This window comes from Triturus cristatus, chromosome 11 (assembly GCF_964204655.1).
Source record: "Triturus cristatus chromosome 11, aTriCri1.1, whole genome shotgun sequence".
In the NCBI taxonomy this organism is placed as follows: Eukaryota; Metazoa; Chordata; class Amphibia; order Caudata; family Salamandridae; genus Triturus; species Triturus cristatus.
In genome coordinates, this window is record NC_140594.1 from 527,655,262 (window position 1) to 527,679,587 (window position 24,326).

At 46.6% G+C, this 24,326-nt stretch overlaps 1 protein-coding gene across 1 annotated transcript in view; it reads right to left on the bottom strand.

Annotated features, from left to right (window-relative positions):
• LOC146784513 (zinc metalloproteinase-disintegrin-like berythractivase) overlaps window positions 1-24,326 on the bottom strand; it is a 2,362,040-nt gene that overhangs the window by 2,203,062 nt on the left and 134,652 nt on the right. Inside the window, exon 2 of the mRNA XM_085632969.1 lies at window positions 6,335-6,423. Within this exon, the coding sequence (XP_085489095.1) occupies window positions 6,335-6,423 (89 nt within the window). The remainder of the gene's footprint in view (window positions 1-6,334; window positions 6,424-24,326) is intronic.

A 24,326-nucleotide genomic window follows, 5' to 3' on the forward strand; every position in this document is an offset into this window, starting at 1 on the left:
CCAGAATATCTGAGTACTTTCTCGGTCTCGCCTACGCAGCGCGCACACTGCGATCTTTGAACCCTGAGATGATATCCCCTCATCCCATTCTATCCCCAGGCCACTCTGCTGCTCTTAGATCACTAAGGATGGACAAAGACCGGTTTTACCCTATGCACTGTGACCTGTCCCCTCATCCCATTCTATCCCCAGGCCTCTCTGTTGCTCTTAGATCACTAAGGATGGACAAAGACCGGTTTTACCCTATGCACTGTGACCAGCACACTCATTTCTAGTATAACTCACTTCAAAACGATGCAGACTCGCACCTACTAAATATTCACCACATTTGACTCAAAAATGTCTTCCCTAATTACACTTTCTCCAAAGAGACTATGAATTGGATTGGTGAACATCTAAACTACCCGCTCTTAAAAATGAGTTTGAGGACATATTCCTCTACTGTATAAGGGCACTGAACCCCAGGGCCCTTGAACCAGCAACTTTCACAACAAGCATTGGCATAGCCAATAGGTCTTGCCTTTGGGACCTTATAAGTGTTTAGTTATCTTGCACAATATCCTTGGTGCAACAACATCAAATGTTGCATGGCGAAACACTTATAAGTTACCAAAGGCGAGACCTATTGGCTATGCCAATGCTTGTTATAAAATGCAGTGGTTAGACAATCAGATCCCAGGATTTCCCAGGTGCCATTGCACATATGGTGTAGCTAATATCTGAGGCAAATTAGTTCATGTTACCATCTTTAAAAATTAGTCAGTACAGTCTGAGCTGCAGCCCCTGTTTTCCCAGACAAAATCGGTATGGTATGCCAGGATGACATGGTTTATTTTTTTTTGTGTAAATAGTGAACCCCATTTGCCATCTTTCAACACAGCTAATGAATAGTCCTTGGATTCAGATTTCACAAACCACGCCAGGAGTCTACCTGCCTTATCTCCTTCGAAGTAGTTGGGCTCTAGGTATACCCTGGAATTGAGGTAGCTAAGTTTCTCAGCTATAACAGCATAATTCTCTGTTGTGGTTATGTGAAAACATTATGCACCCAAACACCTCAAAGTATATCTAGACTCCCAAAAATGTTATAAAATAACACATTACCAACCTATTTCCCAAATATCACCAAAAGCCCTCTAAATTCAATATGACCCCCAAAAACAAAAATAAAAAAACAATGCATCCTACTCATAAAGTTACTTTTGTGTAGATCTCCTCGCAAATATATCTACCCAGATCTTGCTAGGTTTAAATCACCATACAGGAGGAATTCATAATTCCCACCTGCAGATTTAAACTGCAAGTCCCCACCCCTTCAAATGAGGAAGTGGAGACTCTTACAACAAAATTTACCATCATACAGTTACTATTAATAACCGTCTGCCTGTTAGTGGAGATCTTCACCACAGTGGTGGAGATCTCCCTATAGAAAGTAACAGGGAATATTAAGAAAATTGATGTTCCATTAAAAAAAAAAAATGTATCTTGTTTGATTAACAAAATATTTAAACCTATTTCATTAACTCATATTTAATTGGGTCTACTACAGTAAAACGTGCACCTAATCTAAAAAACAAAAATAAATTACATTAAATTAAATGTTAATGTTTCCCCTCACCCGTTACAGTATAATTTGTGATCAATGTATTACAATGTTGGAAGGAAGAAATGTAGTTGAAAAAGAATTAATATGTGGTTATCTTAAAACTTAACATTTATGTTTTTCTAAAAAAAATATAAAAAGCATTAATAATTTATATAAATTTTATTTTTAAAATGGTATTTAATGTATTGTCTGTTTTTTCCTATTTGTTACTTACTATCTCCCTCCATTGACGTTTATGGAAGTTTGTTGCATAACTACTGGTGTGCCATGTGTTGTGCTTTTCCTACTGAAAGGATAGACTGGAGTACATCTGAGTCTGTTTTGACAGCTGTACTAATTTAAAGTGTATTTATCAAATCGGCTCATTCTTATGTGAGTGTGTGTTTTGTACTAGCATGACCCTCCCCCCTCCAAAAAAACACCTTCAGTTTACCTTAAGCCAACCGATTTTGTAGTAATAATTCCCCATTTTACAACAGCTCCCCTTGTCCCTCCTACATTTACCGCTCAATCCTTTACCTACATGTTCGGAAAGTTACACGAAATGGTCAAAGAACTCTGTACAAAAAAGGTAGGAAAGGAGGAGATCGCTGGACAGGGTTTCTGAATTGATTTTTGGAGTATGCAAAGTAGTTTTTATAGATAGGGCCCATAAATGTAAATAAAACACAACCTTGCCAAATCCCTAATATATCCCACATCTTGTGTAGATATATCTGTACCCATACATAAATCATGCTAAAATAACTACAAACCCAAAACCTACAACTATAAATCGCAGATATTTTCTTAATGTCAACTATAATCCCACATCACCAAAACCTAAGACATTAGAAAAAAGCACCAAATATTAATAAAACCCACAATAGTGCACACAATGGGCCTGATTATCAAAGGTAAAATGAGATGAAAGTTTAACTTACAGCTTTTGGTATTCACAAAGGGCATTTATTACTTATAAATGCCCTATGTGAATACCTAAGTCATATAGTTAGATGTTCGGCTCAGTTTACCTATGTGAATAGAGCCCTATGTTTGGACCACAATATTTTGACTAAGTATTAATATGTCCCACAGTATTATTTATGTAAGTAAAATAACAATGTAATGATATGTGCCAATTTGATCAGTAACACATTGACAAAACTGATATTGTACCCCGATATTATAAAAAACAATTGATAAAACAGGTTATTTGGGCATATCCCATGATTAAGAGGGATATAATCAGTATGAATGACCATTACAGAGAAAGGAGATTGTAGTAAGTAATGATGACTGTTTAGCTGTTCAAGAAAGTAAGTGTCGATATACTCAATCTGAAATTGCTCAGGAGTTTATTGAAGGTCTCCAATACAACGTGCTTCAAATTCAAGCACACTATAAATGAGCAATGTTGTGCTTAACATAGAAAAACAGTGGTACAAGTATGGCACTACTGGTGAATATTACTTTATATGCTATTTATATATCCATTTAACAATGTTTCCTTTGCAAATATAAAATGGTCTCATTTATTTGTGTAATCAAAGAATTCACTATAATTGAGGAGTGTCTCTTACGGCATTCAAATGTGCCTTTGGTGGGCTCCCAATGAAATTTGTGCTATTTAAACGTCATCTGAAACTGAATTTGGGTCTTGCACTAGAAAATAGAAACATTTCTGTCACTGTGACGGGGCGGGCTCACTGCAAGAGCCCGATGCCGAATGGTGGTCTGCAGTGCCTCCATCTCTCCCTCTTGTTTCCTCGCAGCAGGATGACTGGCCGCAATCCACAACTTTATTGACACCCCCGGAGACAGAACCTGGAGACGGTTCCTTTAACAAGAGCTTTCGCTATGATGAGACTCCGCCTCTGGCCGACGTCAGTGCGTTTCCACCATTAAGAACAGGGGAAACCCGGAAGACTGTGTGCATCACCACCGGAGAGGAGGAAGCAGAGTCGGGAATAGGAGCGCTTTTGGTGTGTCGTGAAAGAGCCGACGAAGACGAAGGAGAGCAAGGAACAAGACCATCAGCCGCTGAGGAGAAGCCGGGAGGCCAACGTCCCCACGTGTCGCCGGGCCACGCTCCCGGAGGAGCGTGGCTGGCACAGGTACGAGACAAGTTCTCGGGGTGGGTTGGGAGGAGGGGTCATCCGACCGCCTAAACCGTGAGCCCTATAATCCCTTTTTTTAAAACCTCACACCACACTTGTCCCACACCAGAGCACTTGGCCCTCGTATCCCGTTGTTCACCCATTTGCTTCACAACGTGCACAGAGTGTGTGGTGCCTCCTTCACTCCCGGTCCCTCTTGTCGGTGAAATACACCAGACAACATCCTGACACCTTTTTCTCTTTTATTTTCTTCCGCAAACCACTCCTCGCTTGACGGATCCGGACGGAGCACAGAGATTGGTCCCTGAAAGCAGAAAGATGAGACGGAAACCCCTCAGAGAAGGCGAGAGACAGCCAGCAAGACGGATCCCGCCCAGTTTGCCACGGAAAGACTAACAAGTCGGCATAAGCGTGTCTTCAGTAAAATAAAACCTTATCTGAACAGACCTGGCTCACGACTTGTTAATCCTACCCCGCCACATACACACAGTTAACAAAATGAGCAATGGCGATAGAGATCATTTTCATGTTTATTTACTTTTTACAAGGAATTGTCATGGTACACATAACAAATATAAATTCACATGAGAACCTTAAAAAGAAAAGAAAAGCACTGAGATAAAAAGGCACACTGCTTCACATTTTTTTTACTATAATTGTGGTAAAATATATGTTTACTTACAACCCTTACTACGTCATATTTAGAATAACTGATTAAAATTGAGAAAGAGAGTAGTCATAGATTGAACTGTTAGATTACTAATTAAACAAAATGATAAAAATTAAGCATAAAGGTCAATATTGAAAACTACCAGCAAATACGTTCTAGCATTTTGGTTACAAAATCATGTTTATTTTACCTCAATGAGCACATTGATATGCTATTGATGGTTGATAAAAACTAAGGATTGATTACATGACATCAGGCTTATAAGATAGAATGCTAGGCAATATCTGTAAATGGAACAGCTTTCTTAGTCTAAAATGTTCTAACAATGATTTGAAGAAAATGTATATGTTTTGTTCATCTAACTAGGATAATGTGATCAATAGCAAGGGTCCAGTATTCAAAATATTCACAGCTTGGGTTTGTAAAGTTTATGGATTGGGATAATAAATAAATGTCTACATAACATGTAGAAAGAAATTTCAAGTGAGTATTTTTGTTATAGTATTCAGGCTTAAGAAAGCATTTGCGATGGAAAAATATGTGGCTGTGTAATTTTGAATTTAAAAATAGAAAAGAAACAGAACTATTGAACCCACATAAAGAGATCACCTAATCTTGATTCTAAAGACATATGCATGTCTTTCAACTTTTTAAGTTCACATTGTTTTTGCTTGGTGGAAGAGCGTGCAAAACTCAGAGGTGTTATTCGCGCCAGGCAATATTTTGCTATATCCTTTATTTGTCAATGATAATAACCAGTATGTAGGTATTCACCGATCATACAGCAATACTTTTACTAGCTCAGCTACTGGCAACCTACACATTTACAAAGGAAAGTCAGCCACTGGCACCTTATTTTGGTTTGGGTCAACATTTTGTATATAGCTGCCATTTCAACTTGCAAGTCATGACTCATAAATTGGGTCAAACACTCTGAATTTTGACAAAACGTGACTGGCAGTATTAAGGCTGATTTTTTTTTAACCATTTTGAAACTAACGATCCACATCTGACTTGCAAATTTGCTGTATTAACAGAACTGATTTACACCAAACCAGAGAAAGCATGCTTTCGAGTAAAGTTATTTCATGCCAAGTTTGGCATAAATTCATTCATCGTTATTTTGTTGTAGGCACAAGCAAAGGTTTCAGTGGGACGTAAAATGGAAAGACACAACTTTTTTCACTCCTCTCCTAACTTTTTGACCTTCGCAGATCTTCACCAAGTACTCCAGGATCTAGCACTCAGACAATGAATTGCATATGACCATTGAAGAGGAGCCCTGGAGGCGAATCAATGCATTGTCACTGCTTTAGTTTAGACCTTACACTAGCAACTGCCTACAGACATTGACTCTCTCCACCCACCATTTTAGTATGTGCAGATTCGTACCTTGTAACATAGGATCTGCTTTATCATAACTGTTAAAATTCTGATCCAGAAACACGGGACCGCGCGGAGCAATAGCCTCTGGGACACGACTTTGCCATACTCATACAATTATAAAAATAACTGACATGTACAGAAATCTGTAGATCTAATCACTTTTCAACTCGGTTAGGGTTATTATACCATGCAGAACTAACTTTGAAATTGTGTTTGGATTATTATAATGCATTTTGCTTTTTAGGTACCGGCAAATTCCCTTCACAAAGTACACATATATAGATTTTGTTTGTCGATTGGTCAAGTCCATACTATTTTCAATGGAGTGGAAAATAAGAGGTTATTCAACTGTGGTACTTTTTAAACCCAAAGTCTGATGAAACCTGTTTGCAGAACTGGAGACTGACCCATCTTTAAAAAGAAGCAAGATTAACTGTGGTTTTTCAACAGACGCTTATAGAAGCATAGTATTAGAATTGATACAAACCTGATAACAATATGCCACAATGGTCCAACAACCAAGTAGGAGGAACTTAAAAAATATGAAACAAAAAACACACTTTTTCCATTTACCTTTGTTTCACCCCTGTACCTTGCATAAAGTTGCTCAGGATAAACCACTTCATAATCCTTCATTCCGGCAAGTGTTTCCAGAGCAAACACTGTAAAAAGAAAATATATATCACTAATGGCATCAGTCTAGACCGAGACACTTATTCAAAGAAAAAGTGATAAATATGGAATGCTTACATTAATCACAGTCACTGGCAATCACCCTGGCTCACATCCAAGACCATGCCAGATCCAACACAGAAAGGAAACAATTGAATGAAAATTAGTTGGGCTGCACCCAGCAGAAACAGTCCAACCCAAATTGTGAGGCAAATTATTCAAAAACACATTTGCTGGATTCTAGTAAGGTTGCGCCCCCACCGGAGAAAGCAGATAGAGAGGATAAAACCCCCTACTGCCTCCAGGGCAATTGTGGACAGCCTGTTGAGGCACAGAGGGGGTGGTGTGAAAGCAAGACCCAATGCCTGAGCATTTTTGGAAAAAAGTTACATTCCTTTGGTCTAGCGGACTTTCTACTACCCTACCAGGCCTTCTAGAGAGACAGAAAGTCTGATTCTCATTTTCATTTTGCCATGCCAATTTCTGTGAACGGGATGCTCCCATCCTTCCTGGTATCCTTTCCAACAGTGCCCTTCCCATCTTGATCAATGCTGGGGGAGAGGGGGTGGCTGAGATATGCCCTGGAGTACCATTCAAAGTAAAATCAAGCAGCGCCAACTTATTTGAATTGCAATTTCAAATGGGGACGAACAGTATCGACAAGTGCAGGGGGGAGTTGCTGTAAATGCCTGGGCCAAGTGAGAGGATACCAACTGCAAGGGGGAAGCTGCTGTGTTCAACAGCCTCAGGGGACCTAATCGCCCACAACCCCTTGCGACTCTCTCAGCTGTTCCCAACTTGCCAAGAAGAGGGTCAAGCAAACCCGCTGCCTGGGGGACGAACATTATCGACATGTGTTCTGCTCAGCTGGACCTTTCACTGAGCGAAGCCTGACATTCATCTAAAGTGCAGAAAGAGTTGCTGTAAGTGTCCGGGCCAACAGAGAGGATACCAACTGCAAGGGGGAAGCTTCTGTGTTCAACAGCCGCAGGGGACTTCATCGCCCACAACCCCTTGCGATGCTCTCAGCTGTTCCCAACTTGCCGATAAGAGGAGCCACACAGCCCCACTGCATGGGGCATGCCCGAACAAATCCCGGGCCAAGGGTTGGCCCGTCCACGCCCGTCAGAGCCTGGAGATGGCTAGGCTGGTGCCCCCTTTTGGCTTTGTCATCTGATGGTTCCATTATGCATTAGTTTTATCAGTATGGCAGAAGGACTCCTCAACATTTTGGGGAATTTCAAGTTCGGGACAAATCCAAAAGTCAATAAGATAACTTGTTAATTGGACATCTCCTTCCGAAGGCATTGTGTAAGCCATTTTAAAGTGGAAATCATATATATTTTTCTATGCATCTTAGTGGGTATGTTTTGCAAGATAGTAGGTTGCCATACTATAACCATCATGGGGAAGCGTAAGGTGGTGGAGCAGGTCCAGGGCAAAAAACTGCCCAAAAACAAACACTTGTACCCTTAAAGAAATTAATTCTCTAATTGAGGATGTCCATCTGCTTTTCAGCTCAGCTACTCAGATTAGTTTAGAGCAAAGGTCTAACTCCAGAAACACCACATTATTTGAATCATCTGGTCAATTGCCTAAAAAAAAATAGGGTGCTACTCTGAAAAAAAGAAAAAAACTCACAAAATATTTCCTCAAAATTAGAGGGAGCAGCGAACACCAAGAATGATTCAAATCCTCTTTCTAGCTAACTAGCAAACAAGTAAACATTGCAACACTGGCAAGCCATCAGCCCCAGGAGTATTGCCTGTACAAGCTAAAAATGTTGAATCTAGTTGCTCGCTGACCTCCTTTTCAATTCCCTGCACTAATTGTTTTTAGGTATCGCCAAGCAGCGCGCATGCGCTGCTTGGAAAAAGACCTTTAGGCATCGATGCAGTTTGTGTCCCAAAAACGTGCACGCGTTGCATTGCCTTCAATGGCAACGCATGCATGTTTGGCGATTTCCTTGCAGGGGCGAGCGTTGACACCATATGTTTGTAATTAACTTGCAAACATATGCTGCCCCTATTCGCTCTCGCAAGGTAAACGCATTGTGTGCTCCTCTCAACCCTCCCACTTTTAGCGCAAGGCACGCGCTTGTACTAACTTTTTAACAGTTTGAGTTAGAAACAAAAATTATTTTTGGGATAAAATATGCTGATTATGTGGCAGATGATGAATAATGTGGCAAATGCAGCAAATATATAGTTATGCGAAAGCCGCCTCACTATCGAAAAATTCCAGTGGCCCTGGCTATGGGCTGCTTTCAGAGAGGTATGGGCTGCGATGACGCAGGCAGGCGCGTCCCCAAGCCCTGCGTCACGGTGGGATGGTTTGAAAGTTGTGCCGGGGCTGATTCTGTTTCCCCGCCCTGTTTCCACAGGTTGCCTTATTTATGCAGTGCACAGTGGGTTGTAAGTTCTGGTGAGAGACTATCTGCCTGGGAGTATCACGCTTCGCCCGCTGTGGCCCCCCACCCCCACAGGCGGCCATGATACCTTGGTAATGGCCCCAGTCACCTGCCCGGGCAGACCTGCTTTCTGCAGCTCAGAGTAAGCATCCCGGCCCTTTGTCAGCCCGTGACGGGTGAGGACTTGGAAGCGATTGAGTGTTCGAGATAAGGTCATGCATACCTGAAGCCGGCCGGACGCAGTCCGCCCCGGGGCATCCAATCCGCCTCGGGGTTTCTGGTGGCTGCCGTCTGACAGAAAAGGCAGAATGGAAATGAGGGTTTAAGGAGCCGTAGTATCTCCTGCTCCACCTCTTCTCCGTTTTCCTGAAGGCGTCTGTGCCCCTTATCTCTTCTGGAGGAGGAAAGTGAAGATGGGTCCCAGCGTGGCTACTCAGGGAAATGAAACAGAGCTGCCCAGTAGCAAATGGGGACATTTATTTTATGAAATGCTTAATTCCCTGAAGCGTTCCCGTAGAGTCTGAACGTGAATTCGAAATTTTAAAGCGATAAGCTAGCTGGAACGCAACAAAATGCTGTACTCAGGATCTTTTGGGATTCGGACCTGTGACCATGAGGTCGAACCCCTGCTGCGGGTGCACTTGTCCTCTGAGCCACAAAGTCCTGGCCCTGTGTGCGCAGGGAGAAGTGGAGGTTTTTGTAAATAATGGCGGAGGGTGGTGTGAGGAGGGGACAATTCCTGTGGCCAGATGCTGAACGAGCTCGGAGGGCCCTTTCTGCAGGAGGGCAGGACGTCACTCGAAGAGATTTGAGTGTTTTTGTAGCGGGCCGGATCAGCTCAGGAAAAGCAACCTTTGAAATTCAGAGCTACCCAGGAGACCAGAAAACAGACCCAGGATGATGCATTGTGTAGAGTGCAGGACACGGCTAGGAATGCACCGCTTCTTAAAGCAGCTGTTATCAGGGACACAGCTATCAGCAGGTTCAGTGGCACCGGGGCCTGGGTGCTCGCTGTACCTCCTATTATGGCTTTAATTTACTACCCTTCTGGAGAACAAGGACCTCATTTTGCTTGTTAGTATTACGGTAACGAAACCCTGGCTAACGCCGCACTGTGCTATAAAAAACAAATTAAGATCAGTTATTAAAAAAAAAAATGTAACTCTTCAGCCAGAGGTTTTCGCTGCCAGTTAGATGTAGATTTCAGATTGTTTAGAAATCACAAAGGTTTCCCAGGGTTCCCTGGAAAACAATTGTGTATTCACAGATACATCCATGCTCATGTGAAACTGATAATGCATTATTCAAGTGGACCTTTTTCATTTGTAGGAGAAAGCGTATGTGTGGAAAGCACTTCCGCATCACCAGTTTTTGTGGTTGGGGGTTAATGCCCAGTTCTTCTATTACCTGATGATAGCCGAAGATGTAATCCTGTTGAGGGCATCAACAGGACTAAATCTCCGGCAATCATCAGGGCGGGTTTGGGCTAAGAAGATGTTTGCAAATGGCCACAGACTCCCAAGAGGCGGCATAAGATGTCTGGCTTGTGGTGGAGTTTGTCTTTGACGGGTGACCGGGGAAGGTGCCAACTTCCAAAGGGCAGTGAGCCCCCTTCCGGCACTCGTCACCCCTTCAGGCCCACAGACGATTCTTTGCATCACTTCACAAAAATAATGGGAAACTACCACTGCAGATGGGTTTATTGCCATAGACGGTGTAATGACACTGCTAGGTAATGTTGCCCAATCTTGTAGCTTGCACTTGTCATTGGTGCTCATGGAACGCTTAGACCTCACAGAGGGAGCCATCTCTGGGTTGTGACATCGAACCCAAACTCCCAGTTGTGTGTGCTCCAATGCCATCATTCAACACCACCAGGCTGACACAGCCCTTGGGTACCTTGGTTTACATCAGCTCTACCGTAAGATTTTTTGGAGCCCAGACAATTTAGCATTTTGCCATTCAGGTGCTCCTGCTACTGTAGCTACAAGACTTTTTTGAGGCTATTTCTTGCAATAAGGCGCCATTTTGTGACTGTCTGTGGTAATGCTGTTAGGCAGCTGCTTGTAGTATTCTAATGTATCAAGCCTCTATCTCCTTATAACATATCACATCACATTTGATAAGGAGAAGATGTGGTGCTGTGGCTGCGTTAGTGTTCTTGGAATCTATAGGGCTGGGTTATAAAAACCGTATACAACATCTGACAAAACATTGTGTGATTCTTGGCAAAATAAATTCACCTCCCTGTATCTCACATTGAAGATACTGGGAAATTCAAATATCTGTTGTGGAAAAAATAAATAAGTCTCTGGAAGTGTCAGAATGAACTGTTTCCTCCTTCCTCCCACGTAAACCAGTGTGAAGCAGACAGTGCTCACACAAGCACACCAGCCTGTTCTGTGTCCAACACCTCATGATGTTACAGTGTAAACGTTCCCTTGAACGTGCTCTCTGCTCCTTGAAGCTAGGCCCCAGCTATGTGTTAGTCCCGAAATAAAACAAACAGTAAAAAAAAAAACTTCAAAAGGGCAAAGGAGAGAAAGATGGTGACATAAAATGACAATTGTGCTTAGTTTATCTCCCACAGGCCTGGCAGGATGTCTTTCATTTTGCTTACCACACCCATGTGCACTCTGGCCTCTGTCTGCCCTTCATTTGCACTTCTCTTTCCTCCCAGAAAGTGGTTATGTTTGTGATGTGGTTCAATTCAATTCAATTCAATTCAATTAGCTTTATTATGATGCGGAACTCCAACGGAGGTCCACATAGTTAACAAGGACAGATGATACATTAATGCATTATTCATATGTGCATTCATAATTAAAAGAATACAGGTTCTCTAATCCAATTCTTCCATCATGCAAGTACAAAAATGACTTTCTTTTGTAAAGTGCAACACATTTAATCCCAACTGCAAGAAACAGATCTACAAATACAAAAACCTAACCCGTATAAAATAGCAAAATACAAAACAACATGGAGCAGCATATTTCAGATTGCTACATATTAATATCATGTTATACTCAATCAATTCCAGGCACCTACAAAGTACATAATACTTATAACATGCAATATTCTAACGCTTCCTATTCAAACCATTATCAAAAAGCAACTTGCAAAATACAGGAAGAATTTAAAACAGCCTTACAAAAAGCAACGTGCAAAATGCAATGTACAAAATACGAGGAAAATGTAAAACAATTTTGAAGAATAACAGCACACGTCCCGATTTGACACAAAACAGTAAATAGCAATAAAATGATGTGTTTGTTTTCATAGTGGTGGTACCAAAGCTCCAGACTCGAAGTTGGAGAAGGATAGTTTCCTGGAGAAATCTGTATTTCCTTTTTTTATTGTATTTTTGCAAAGTTCTTTGTCATTGTTGGACATCTTGAAACACCAGGCATAACATCTAGTCAGACTTTCATCGTATCTACAATTAACATGCAAGAATAATGGGGCCTGATTCACAAAGGTAACTTACACTTTTGAGTAAATTCACTACTTTTCAGTATTTAGAAACTCCGAGTGTAAGTTACTATTAAATAACAAGCATTGGCATAATCAATAGGTCTCGCTTTTGAGACCTTATAAGTGTTTAGCCATGCAGCAGTTGATGTTGTTGCAATAGTTGATGTTGTGCTGCATAAGTAAATACTTATAAGGTCCCAAAAGCGAGACCTATTGGCTATGCCAATGCTAGTTTACCACTTGTAGAGGAAGCTAAAAGCCCACCATCCGCACAGTCTGACTGTGGCCCCAAGGTCCCTCTATCCTCAGTTACAGGAGATAATGAACATATTCTCCAATATATTAAAGAGGTTGGGGGTGGTGGGTTATTTAAAAGTGCTGATAGTTCGTTTAAAAACATCATTAAAAAGTGTATCAGGGAGGCGTGGCCAAGATGGCGGCCGGGTAGGTCGTGCCTGCTTGTCGCTCCGGTTCTTCCCCCGGGCCCCAGCCTAATAGATGACCCTGGGGGGATAGAGGAACATTGCTGACACCACCGGATACACAATTCTGTGGCGACCTGGGCCGGGGGACAGCGAAGAGGCGTGGCGCAGGTCCCGGTCCCGGCAAAGCTCGCCTCCCGCACTCGCTACGCTGATTCCTCGGAGGGATGGACTCATGCTGAGGTCCGCAGATTTCCCGCTGAGACAGAGCGGGCCAGCCAGAAGACCTGAGAGCAGGTGGCGCGGGCCAGTCCTGTTGAGAGCACGAGGCCCCCTCCTGCAGAAGCCTAACAGAGGTGAGCGGGGTTAGACCAGAGACAGGGAGGGGGAGTGAATGCCTCCTCCCCCTCGGAGACTCCGATCCCCAGGTGTCGAAGCTACGTAAGGCCGAGGACTACATAGGCCTACGCTGCCGATCACAAGGCTGGGGGGGGGGACCCTTCCAGAAACAGGGGCTGGTGCCCTGAACTTTGTAGGTGAAGGAGGCAGCGGGGCTCAGGAAGGGCCGGACTGGGTTGCTGCAGCGCACCCCATCTCTCCCCCTCCACCCAGACTCACAGCAGGAGAACGAGGTGTGATGGGCAGGCCTGTAACCCCGAAAACTGAAGGCTGGCCCCAGGGACAGAAGTCATTAAAACGCCCCTAGGAAGACCCCGCTGTACACCTGCAGCTGATGGGAAGCACATAAGGCTAGGAAGGGGAGGCACAAATAAAGCTAGGCAGAGCAAGGCTCACAGTTGCGGGAGACGCCCCATAGCGGGAAGACTTGTGCAGCAGGCCCCGAGGGGACTCCCTTGGGCCTATTAGGGCCAACAACCGGGATGCGACTTGGAGATCGGAGCGGGATCACTCCCTATACGACAGCCGCGGTTTACGGTGAACGTGGAGGACTGCCCGTCTAGGCCCTGAGACTCTGCTGCCTATCCTCGGTGAAGCACAGAGCTGGAAGGTGGGGCGGCGGCGGCCGGCTTCGGGGTACTCATAGGGCATCTACCCATCTTACAGTAACTGCTCTTGAACCTCAGCCCTCGGATCAAGCCCTAAGCATGGACACAAGAGGAGGGGGAGCAACCATAAGCCATGGTGATCAGCAAAGCGAAGAAAGAGCGCTCAGTAAAGGAGTTCCTCGTTAAGAACCGCGCCGGAGGGGCCGAGGCAGCTCCGTCTCCGAGCGGACACCCAGTGGACCATGAGCAGGGTGAGACCGAGGGCCCTGTCATGTGTGCCTTCCTTGAATCCCTATTTGCTTCGCTGAAAGGAGAATTTCACGCCATGAAGATGGAGATATCCCCAGTGCGGTCGGGGAGGAGGAGGGACCCTCGGACCTGGGGGATAGTCCCCGGGCAATTCCGGCCACACACACACAGTAGATAGTTATATAATTCTGATACACACCCGAGACGGCATGCCCAGGCCGGGTCCAGTCGTAGGCGAGGGCACTGATGGGAGGTGAGGGAGGGGGCTGGGGGAATAGGAGCTGGGGAAGGGGTGTGATGGGGGGGGGAGGGGGGGAAGGGCGGGGGAAACAAACCTCAAAGCGGATCATAGACATCCTATGATGATACAAACAACAGTACAGGATGACATAAATTATGTATGCTGACCCACATGTTATCGCTGCCCGGCCTCTGGGATGTGGGCTAACAAGCTGTGTATGAGTGCCCTATGGCACAGAAAAGAAACGGCACTGGTGTCTGCGGTGCAGGGCCACTGTGTATGTACGTTGCCTATCCTGTGATTCTGCAATAAAAACGGTTTAAAAAAAAAAAAAAAAAAAATGAAGATGGAGATATCCCGATTTTCTTCCCTCGCCTACCTATTGGGCACGAATTGCAACTGCACCTAAAAGTCTTGTTTTAACAGCATTCATACTGCCTTGTGAATGCGATAGGACTATACAAATGTATATGTACCGTACCTCATGTAACAGATAAAATGCCCAGCAATCCCTATATATATATATATATGCTGTATGTTGATGTAAAAATATAAAACATTTATAAAATAGATTTGCCAAAGAAAATATGAAGAAGGAGATATCCCTGGAACTCAGGGACATGAGAAGGGACATAGATTCATTCAGTTGGCGAAAGGGTGGACACGCTGGAGACGGAGTCTTCGACGAGGGATGAAGAGATTGACCAGCTTCAACAGGAGGTCCTCAGCATGCAAGATCAGCAGCTGGACCTCCATGCCCTTGCGGAGGACCTCGAGAACCGCTCCTGGCGGAACAACATAAGAATCCGAGTGGTCCCTCAGGGAACGGAATGGCAGGACATAGAAGCATTCGTGGATGAGCTTTTCTTTTCTATATTGAGAGCCCCTCCGGAGCAGCGGATCAGACTAGATTGGACCCACTGAGTTGGACCTAGGAGGCCAGCGACAGCTCCTCCCCCAGACGTCTTAACATACGCCCATGACTTTCAGCTAAAGGAATGGATCCTCCGGGCAGCACGCGACAAGCATCCTAAGGAATTTCACTCCTGCAGGCCCCTCTTGTATCAGGACTTAGCCGCTTAACCATGCAAAAAAGAAGGGAGTTCAAGCTGTTTACAACATTCCTGCGCTCCAAGGAAGTTCCCTAATCCAGGGGGCAACCCTTTCAAATAATTTTCAAGTGGGACAGCAAACTCTGTCAAATTCGCTCCCTGCAGGAAGCCAAAACACTACTCAATCTGTCCAAAGACGAAGGGGGGGCTTCCTAGCAGGGTGACACCAGAGGCCGCCTAGCCGGACCTGAGCAGTGGCGACTGGTGGGAGGTTTCCCACTGCGCCTCCAACCTGACCCTGAGACGATAGCCAAAGAAAATAAATCAGTCATTGTAACACTGGAAGAGGACTCAGCCGCAGCAGACTGAAGACCGCAATGGAGTGACACTCTGGGGCGATTGGTAAAGAAGTGGTATCCCTGGGTCTCTTGAAATGTGGTTCGGGTAAGACGGGTGTGGCATCACTGGCCCAGCTGAACATCTCACGTCTCACCATGGGGTTTGACACCCAGGACATTAACTGACTTTGTAAGTTACTGTTACGTTTTGTACATTCTGAGTTTCGGGTAAAGGGACACTCTCCTCCTTCCTTTAAATAATTAAGCGCTTGGAGACATGTTGGTAAAGCCGATTACTGGACACTCCGGGTGGGTAAGGGCATGGTTCTACCCGGGTCTAGGCTGGGTCTGGGAGTGCAGGCCCCTCATACGCACTTTGACATTCACCAAGATAGTAGCAGACGTTAAATTTTATCGCTCAATGTAAAAGGCCTCAACAGTCCAACAAAGAGGTGAGCAGTCCTGTAGTTCTTAGAAAACTCCAACGCCCACATCTGCCTCCTCCAGGAGACGCACCTTTTGACAAGGGACACTTATAGATTACGGTCATAGGTATTCCCTCATCAGTTGTTTTCATCCCATTCCTCTAAGACAGCAGCAGTGGCTATTCTGGACTCTGTTAGGTTCCAGGGTAAAATTGGCCTAAAGCGGGCTCAAATCAAGGGCAGACTTAGCGTACACCTTCATCCTGGGGTAACTCTCCTTTACGGTTGCTGAAGCACACGCCCCCAAAATGGGTCAAGAAGGGTTCCTAAGGGATGTGATTCAAGAATTGTCTGGTTCCCCTGACAGGGCGTTAATTCTTGGGGGGACCTTAACCTGGCCTTTGACAATATACTGGACAGATCGTGTCAGTGCTCGGGGCAGACGGGGGCCCTCACTAAGAAATGGAGGCTACTACTCTCCGAGGCAGGGTTCACAGATATCTGGCGGTTACACCACCCTTCCTCTAAAGAGTATACATTCTACTCACACCCCCACAAAACGTACGCTAGAATAGATTACATGCTAACCTCGGACTCGTTGACATAAAAGACGCAGATGGTGGAGATTCTCTCATGTCCCCAGTCTTACCACTCAGAAGTGTGTGTCTCGCTGTTTCTTCCCCATCACGGCTTTCTCGTCGCCTGTGGCGCCTAAGAGAGACAATGCTGCAGTGCCCTTCCATAATTAAGCTGATCACTAACGCTATAACTGACTATCTGGTCATCAATGGACACACCGATTGCAATCATATGGGACGCCCTGAAGGCAGTGGTTAGGGGGGAGTTTATTGCGATAGCCGCAGCTGGTAACAAGATGAGGAGAGAGAAAAGAGAGCAGCTCTCAAATGCAATATTAGAAATAGAGCGCATTCACCAGTGAATGGGTGCACCTAGGGTCTGGAAGCAACTCAAAGCAGCGAGAGCCCAATTAGCAGTCTTAGATATTGACAGTGCTGAGTACGCAGCTCTTCGCCTTTGACACACCTTTTACGTGGGTGGGGACAGAAGCTGGAGGCTCATTTTACTGGCGCAGAGGCAGACATCCAGCATCTCAAGGGTAATAGATCAACATGGGCAGGAACAGACTACTGACCAGGGAATTGCAGAAGCATTTAGGCAATTTTATGCATCCTAGTACGGGGCTCAGAAACTGCCTGACAAGGGTCCAGTCAGATACTTACAGGGGGTGCACACAGCCAAACTAGTCCTGAGCCAAGCCGCAGACCTTGAGGTCCCAATCGGATTGGAGGAGGTTATCTCGGCCATCTCTAAATTGAAACCACACAAATCACCATGTCCTGAAGGAATTTCTTCCATCTTTTTAAAAAGTTTTTGCCCCACATTGGCCCCGTTCCTGGCGAGGGTGTACAATTCCATTGGTGCGTCCACCCCCATCCCGCCATCGATGTTGGAGGCACTGCTGACGGTAATCCCTAAAGCGGGTAAGGACAAATGACAGTGCGCATCATATCGCCCTATTTCCCTCCTCAACGTGGATTTGAAAATCTTTACTGGGATTTTAGCACAGAGACTCTTCCCTCACTTATCATGGTTGATAGACCCCGACCAGTCGGGCTTTATCCCCGGGCGACAGTGTTCCGACAATACAAAACGCCTCTTACATCTAATAGAAAAACCAGAGTGCTTTGGGGACGAGCGTATGGTATTCTCTGTCGACGCTGAGAAAGCGTTCGACAGAGTCCATTGGCCGTTCCTCAAGGCAACCCTACTTTATTTCGGCCTACCGCAGCGTTTTATCGACTGGGTGTTTGCCAGCTAAACTAATCCCTCCGCATTGGTACGGGTGAACGGCCTCACCTCCAACACCTTCACCATTCCAACAGGGAACAAGACAGGGGTGTCCGATGTCGCCTCTCTTGTTCGCCCTGTACATGGAGCCCATGGCTCAGCGGGTATGGGATGACCCCTTAATTGCAGGAGTGCAGTTCGAGGTTGAAGAACACAGAATCAGCCTGTATGCCGATGATGTGGTGGCTACCCTGGAGAAACCTAGGGAATCCCTTCCACCCTTCCTGGTGAAGCTCGATCGTTTTGCCCAAACGTCTGGCTTTAAGGTTAATGTGCAAAAGTCCCAAGCTCTTAACTTATCCCTCAGCCTAGACACCCTGGGAGAGCTTCAGCCGTCTCACCCAATCCATTGGGCGCAAGATACAATTCCCTACTTGGGCCTGCAGCTTATGGCCAGTATCGAAGAAACTAATTCCCTGAATTATGTGACGCTGCTGAGGTGAGAGATTGCCTTCGAAAGTGGAGGCCCCACTCACTGTCATGGTTAGGCCGTATAGCGGCATTAAAAATGACTATCGTTCTGAAGAGAATATATTTATTTCAGACACTCCAACTAGTCCCCCCTCCCCCCCCCGGGCATTCTGCACTCACTCCAGAGGGACATAGAACGTTTTATATGGCGAGATCAGCGGCCCAGACTGCACAGAGTTAAGCTACAGGGACCCTGTGGATGGAGGCCTGGGAGTCCCCAACCTGCAAGCCTACTGGTGGGCGGTACAGCTGAGACCACTGGTAGAGTGGTCCCGTCCGGAGTCCGAGAAGCACTGGTTGTTTTTGGATAGGTTCCTAGCCAGGAAGCCCCTGTGAGGCGTCCCCTTCCTTACCAAAGCAGCTAGACCCCGGAACTTGTACCTTTCTAAGGTGACACACTCCACCCTACTGGCCTGGGTCAAGGTGGCGGACCCCCAGAGACTCACAACCTTCACATCCCCTATTACTCCGATAGTTAACAACCCAGACTTCACACCAGGGCTAGACTTGCCAGAGTTCTCGTGCTGGACCAGGGAAGGCCTACGCTCAATAGGGCACCTCTTCGATACAACAGGCCCATTGTCCTTCCCTGACTTTCCTAGGGAACACGAAATTCCAGAGACGGAACGCTACCGCTATTTGCAGGTCCGCCATTGGGTGACGCATCCAGAGGTGCAATTGGGCGCAGGGAGACACCTCACATCTTTTGAGAAGTGGCTACTCACAAGGCACTCAGATGCTCCCCTAACGTCAGATCTGTATAAGCTCATTAAGCGCGACCCCGGCAATGGGAATTACCCTGGCCAGCTGCGATGGGGAGGGGAATTGGGAAGTTCACTGTCGCTGAAAGAATGGTCAGATATATATTACAGAGCCCGCCATACAGCGCGCTATGTAGCTAATAAAGAAACGGCCAGGAAAATAGCCACCTATTGATACCTAACCCCCCCCACCGACTTCACAGAGGTAACCCATCACGCAGTCCTCTATGCTGGAGGGCATGTGGCTCACTGGGCACATTGACCCATTTGCTATGGGAATGTCCCCAACTGACGGATTACTGGCAGGAAATTTTAGATGACATAGATTCTCACTTTGACACCCAAATCCCTCGATTCCCTGGCTACATTCTTCTGGGTCTTCCCAACCCGATCACCTTCTCACTGAGGACACGAAGAGGTAGACAAATGGCACCAGCACTGGGGGCGGACCTGCAAAATATTCTCTCTCACTGGGGTACTACAACCATTCCGACCCGACTGGGATGGCTTCATAGATTGTGGGGTATACTTAGGATAGAGAAAATGTCGTTATCACTGGCGAACATGGGGGCTTCCTTCCATGATTTGTGGGAACCTTTCCTAAAGATGTTGACTTCAGAGTTGGTAGGTCTTACCTGCCCGAAATATTTGAGACTACTACGACTGGCGGATCCAACCCAAAAGGCGGAGTCAGACAACCATGCATAACACAAAGCTTACACCACTGGAGGTACCCGAGCAAGGAAGAGACTGTATCTGCGTTGTACTTACAAGAGCTTTTGACAGGAGGGAGGGGGGGGGGGGCGGAAGTGGGAGGGGGGTTCTTTTCACCTTTCTTAGTTACTTGTCTTCCTAAAGTAGCAGTCCACTTTGGGACTAACTTTCAATCAACATGGCACATGTCCCTTATGTACGTTGTTTTATTGAACTGGAAATCAATAAAACAAATTTAAACATAAAACAAATGAATGAAACGTATGCAACTATTGTGAACGAGGAGTTTGCCGAAATGCGTTGATAGCCTCCGCCATTAATACATAGCTGGCTATTTAACTGTGGCTGGTGTGCAATTCTGTTAATTATTTTTTAAGAGGTTTGCTGCGTACTAGTAAAATTGCCTTTTCTTGTCTTTGAAATCTAAATAAATAGATTTGAACTATATAAAAAAAAAGTATATCAGAAAGTTTGAGACAGACAGTCCTTTTCCCCTCGTCGCCAGTGTGAAATGCAAAAGAAGGTACTCTGAGATGTAGTTATAGCCAAAGGGTAGATTTATTCTTTAATTCAGTCAGAACAGGAACATTTGATGATAAGATGGTTGTAGTAGTATTGAAAGTAGTATCAGGAAAATTAGCCTCACCGGGAGCAGCATCCCTGCTGCTCAGCCCACATACAGCAACTGACAGTTCCACTCAAACATACACACAGGGAACACTCTGTGACATCACTAAGACTGGCTGTGCAGCAGAGTACAGAACACAGGGAAAGGACTAGACAGAGTAGAGAGCAAGATACCACAATGTGTGATGCAGTACACTGTGCTGTAATGATATACTGTATAATGTGATGTGGTAAGATGTTGTATGACTTGGTGAGAGTTTGATGTTGTGGCGTTTGTGTCTTATGGCATTGTTCTATGTTATATGATGAATGATGTGATGGGGCTCTGAGGTCAATTTTGTTTACTATGTGTACCCAGTGAACATAAAATCTATTGGAGAGTAAAGTGTACCCCACAGGAAAGTGTATTGAAAAAGAGGTACTCACATGGGACCACTGTTCCTCATTATATCCCTGTAAATGGGTCTCATCTTCTTTTTCCCAAGCCAACACATCTAGTTCCCCTCTGAAGAACATCTAGCGTTCTCGGTGGGCCTAAATTAGATACTATGCCTAGGACAGCTCAAACTTCTAGTTTTTCCATTCCCTTTAGTCATGGTTGCAAACTTTCCTTTAGAGAGTTTGAGTGCCCTACTCCACTCCATCTTTTTGGCCACAGCACTAAAACCACTTTCAGTGAGTATGAGCACTCTATCAATCAGCCACAGAATTTTCAAGCTCATGTGGGTATGCCATTTCCTAAAATTACAGGTAAAATATTTTTGACCAACGTCCCTAAATGTAAATAATGTAAATGTCAAGGTACTTATAGAGCGCACTGTCACCAGACGGCCACCTTGCGGTGTCGCCTTTGCAGTTTCCTGGCGCTGATACTCATACCGCTGTGGAACCCCTCCTGGCTTTCCCTGTGAAGTGTCCACTCCTGGGCACCCCCAGGGTGAAGCCAGGCACCCTTAGCGCTGTTGGGGCCGGTGTGGAGGCTAAGCAAGCTATTGCCCAGAGTTGCAGCGTGGGGCCCGTGATTAGAATAGGCACCGAGGCGAGAATAGACAGGTCCGAGGAAATTGAGCCCGAGCCCCACCGAGGCGGGAATCGAACCCTGGTCCCTGGCCAGAACTCTGCTTCAGGGTCTGCCGCTCTAACCATTGAGCCATACTCCTCCACTAAGCTTACTAAGTCTGCACGTAGAGAATGCGATGACACACTGATTAACAAGGCAATCCATTGGATATGGAAAGTTAGTGGCTGCTATTCTCTTATACGCGAGGACATCTGTGCAGCAACAAGGCACTCATTTAAAGAGTTGGAGTTTGATAGTATTAAATTAACATTAAGAAATAAGAACTTTGTTGACAGCCTAGTAGGCTTCGATGTGCAAACAATGGATCTATGAGACACTAAAATGAGTTTTAAATATCGGTGCCCAGAGAATTGAGCCCCAACAGAACTTAACATCCACCTATCGACTGATTACAAAACATCGCCCACACTAAACATTAATAGTTCGGACCTAGCCTCATGCCATAGTGGCTATGTGGCTCCTAGCAAAACCTTCACAACAAAAGCATATAACGTTATTTATTTCTGCCAGGACGAGGGTGAGATCCTAGAGCCTGTTAACACCTTAGACCCAAACATCACAAAGGCCCCTGTAGGAGGGTGGCTTAGTATATGGTGCTCACTTTGTAAGTGTAACACCCTGCACTAATCCAGAGAAACCCTGTGGTGATTTTAGTGGTCTTAGACAACTTTAGAAAGCTCTCCAAGTGGTAGTTGTGAAGAGCAGCCTTCAGGCTTAGTCCAGAAGGAGTGTAAATCTGCTTGTTTTACAAGTACTTAATCTTTTTTTTTTTGATAAACAAGTTTTTATTGTTTTGAGCAGTACAACAAAAAGAAACGTCTGGCCCTCCAAGTCCACACCACACATCACATTTCCACCCTCACCCAAAACCTTCCCCCCCCCCCGACCCACCCCGCTAAGGTATATTGCCCAGCCATTTCCCCCACACCTTCCGGTATTTCTTGGGACAGCCACGTGCCTGATAGAGAGTCCGCTCCTGCGCCGCACACCAGTCCACCCCGGCGCCCCATTTAGCTATGGTTGGCGGCTGTGGCTGCTTCCATGCCGCTGCAATGTCCCGTTTAGCCACCATCAAGGCCGTCATGAGGAACAGGTGTTCCGGGCGCGTGCCATCCAATCCATCCGTGATGCCCAATAGGGAATGTCTAGGTTCATGCGGCACCTCCCACCCCAGGACCTCCGTAAGCTCGGACTCAATGCCCCTCCAGAACCCCTCCAGCTCCGGGCAGGACCACACCATATGAAGAAAATCAGCCGGCTCGGAGCCACAGCGGGGGCAAGCCGCATCCCCGGAGAGGCCCGCGCCGTGAAGGCGGGCCGGCGTGAGATAAGCAGTGTGCAAGTAATAAATTTGGACAAGCCGTAGCCGAGCTGAGGCCGTCACCAAGCGGGGGGCCATAAGGGCGTCCCGCCAGTCAGCCTCGTCCAGGGGAACCACCCAGCCCTCCCAACGCTCCTTAAGGCCCCCAAGGGACGTAGGGGTGCAGTTGACGAGGGAGCGGTAAATCCTAGAAACGCCCCCCCTCCCCAAGTTGCCCAGCATAACGTGAGCCTCCGGGGGGCTGTGGTCCGGCAGCCGGATGTCCAGCGGGGTGTGGGTGCGTATAGCATGGCGCAGCTGGAGGTATCTAAAAAATTGGGAGGAGTGGAGGGAGAAGCGCGCCTGCAGCTCTGAAAAGGAACACATTCGCCCGCCCCGCCAGACGTCCCCCAGCTGGGAAATGCCAATTGAGTCCCACGATCGAAACCCTTCCAGCGCCGCGACCTCACGCAGCCATGTCCCGTGCCACAGGGGCGTGACCCGGGTCAGCCTCCCCGTCCAGCGGGTATGACGGAGCGCCGCTCGCCAGGACAAGAATACGGCCCTGGTGATATCCGGGCAAGAGGCGGGGACGGACGCGCCATACAGGCGATCCTGGATACCGGAGAAGCCCAAATCCCCGAGTTCCACCCTATAGGCTGGGTCAGACCAACCCCCCCCAAACCAGTCATGTACTACCAGCAGGCGAGTGGCAAGATAATAAAGGTAGAGGTCAGACATGCCCAGGCCCCCATCAAAGGTGGGTATGCGGCACGTCGGTAAAGCCAGCCGGTGCCTCCCACTGCCCCAGAGGCACCATCGCGTCCAACTCGCGGAACCAAGGGCGCGGAAAGGAGAGGGGGGTGTTTTGCAGCACATAGAGAAACCGGGGAAGAATCATCATTTTATAGAGGGCCACCCTCCCTAGCGGATTGAGGGGCAACTGGTGCCAACGCACCAAGTCCGCCTTGGCTTTCTTCACCAGGGGGGTGACATTGAGTGCCCAGCTCAGCTCCGGGAGGAGGGAGACCCAGATACCCAGGTACTGGAACGATAGCCGGCGGAGACGGATGGTCTCCTGCCAGTCAAAACACTCCCTGGAGGGGTGCAGCGGGACCAGCACCGATTTCCGCGAGTTGAGGGATAGACCAGACGCCCGGCCGAAACGGCTCAGGATGGAGAGGGCACGGGGTCCGGAGTGCGCCGGGTCACTCAGGTACAGCAGGACGTCGTCCGCGTAGAGTGCGATTTTGTCGGCCTCCAGGCCAGGCCACTCCCAGCCCCGAAGGACGGGATCAGATCTAATCAGGGCGGCCAGGGGTTCCATCACAAGGGCAAAGAGAAGGGGCGACAGTGGGCAACCCTGCCGCGTCCCCCGGCCGATCCGAAATGGCCTCGATAGCACTCCATTGACCAAGACCCTGGCTCGGGGATGGGCATAGAGGACTCGCA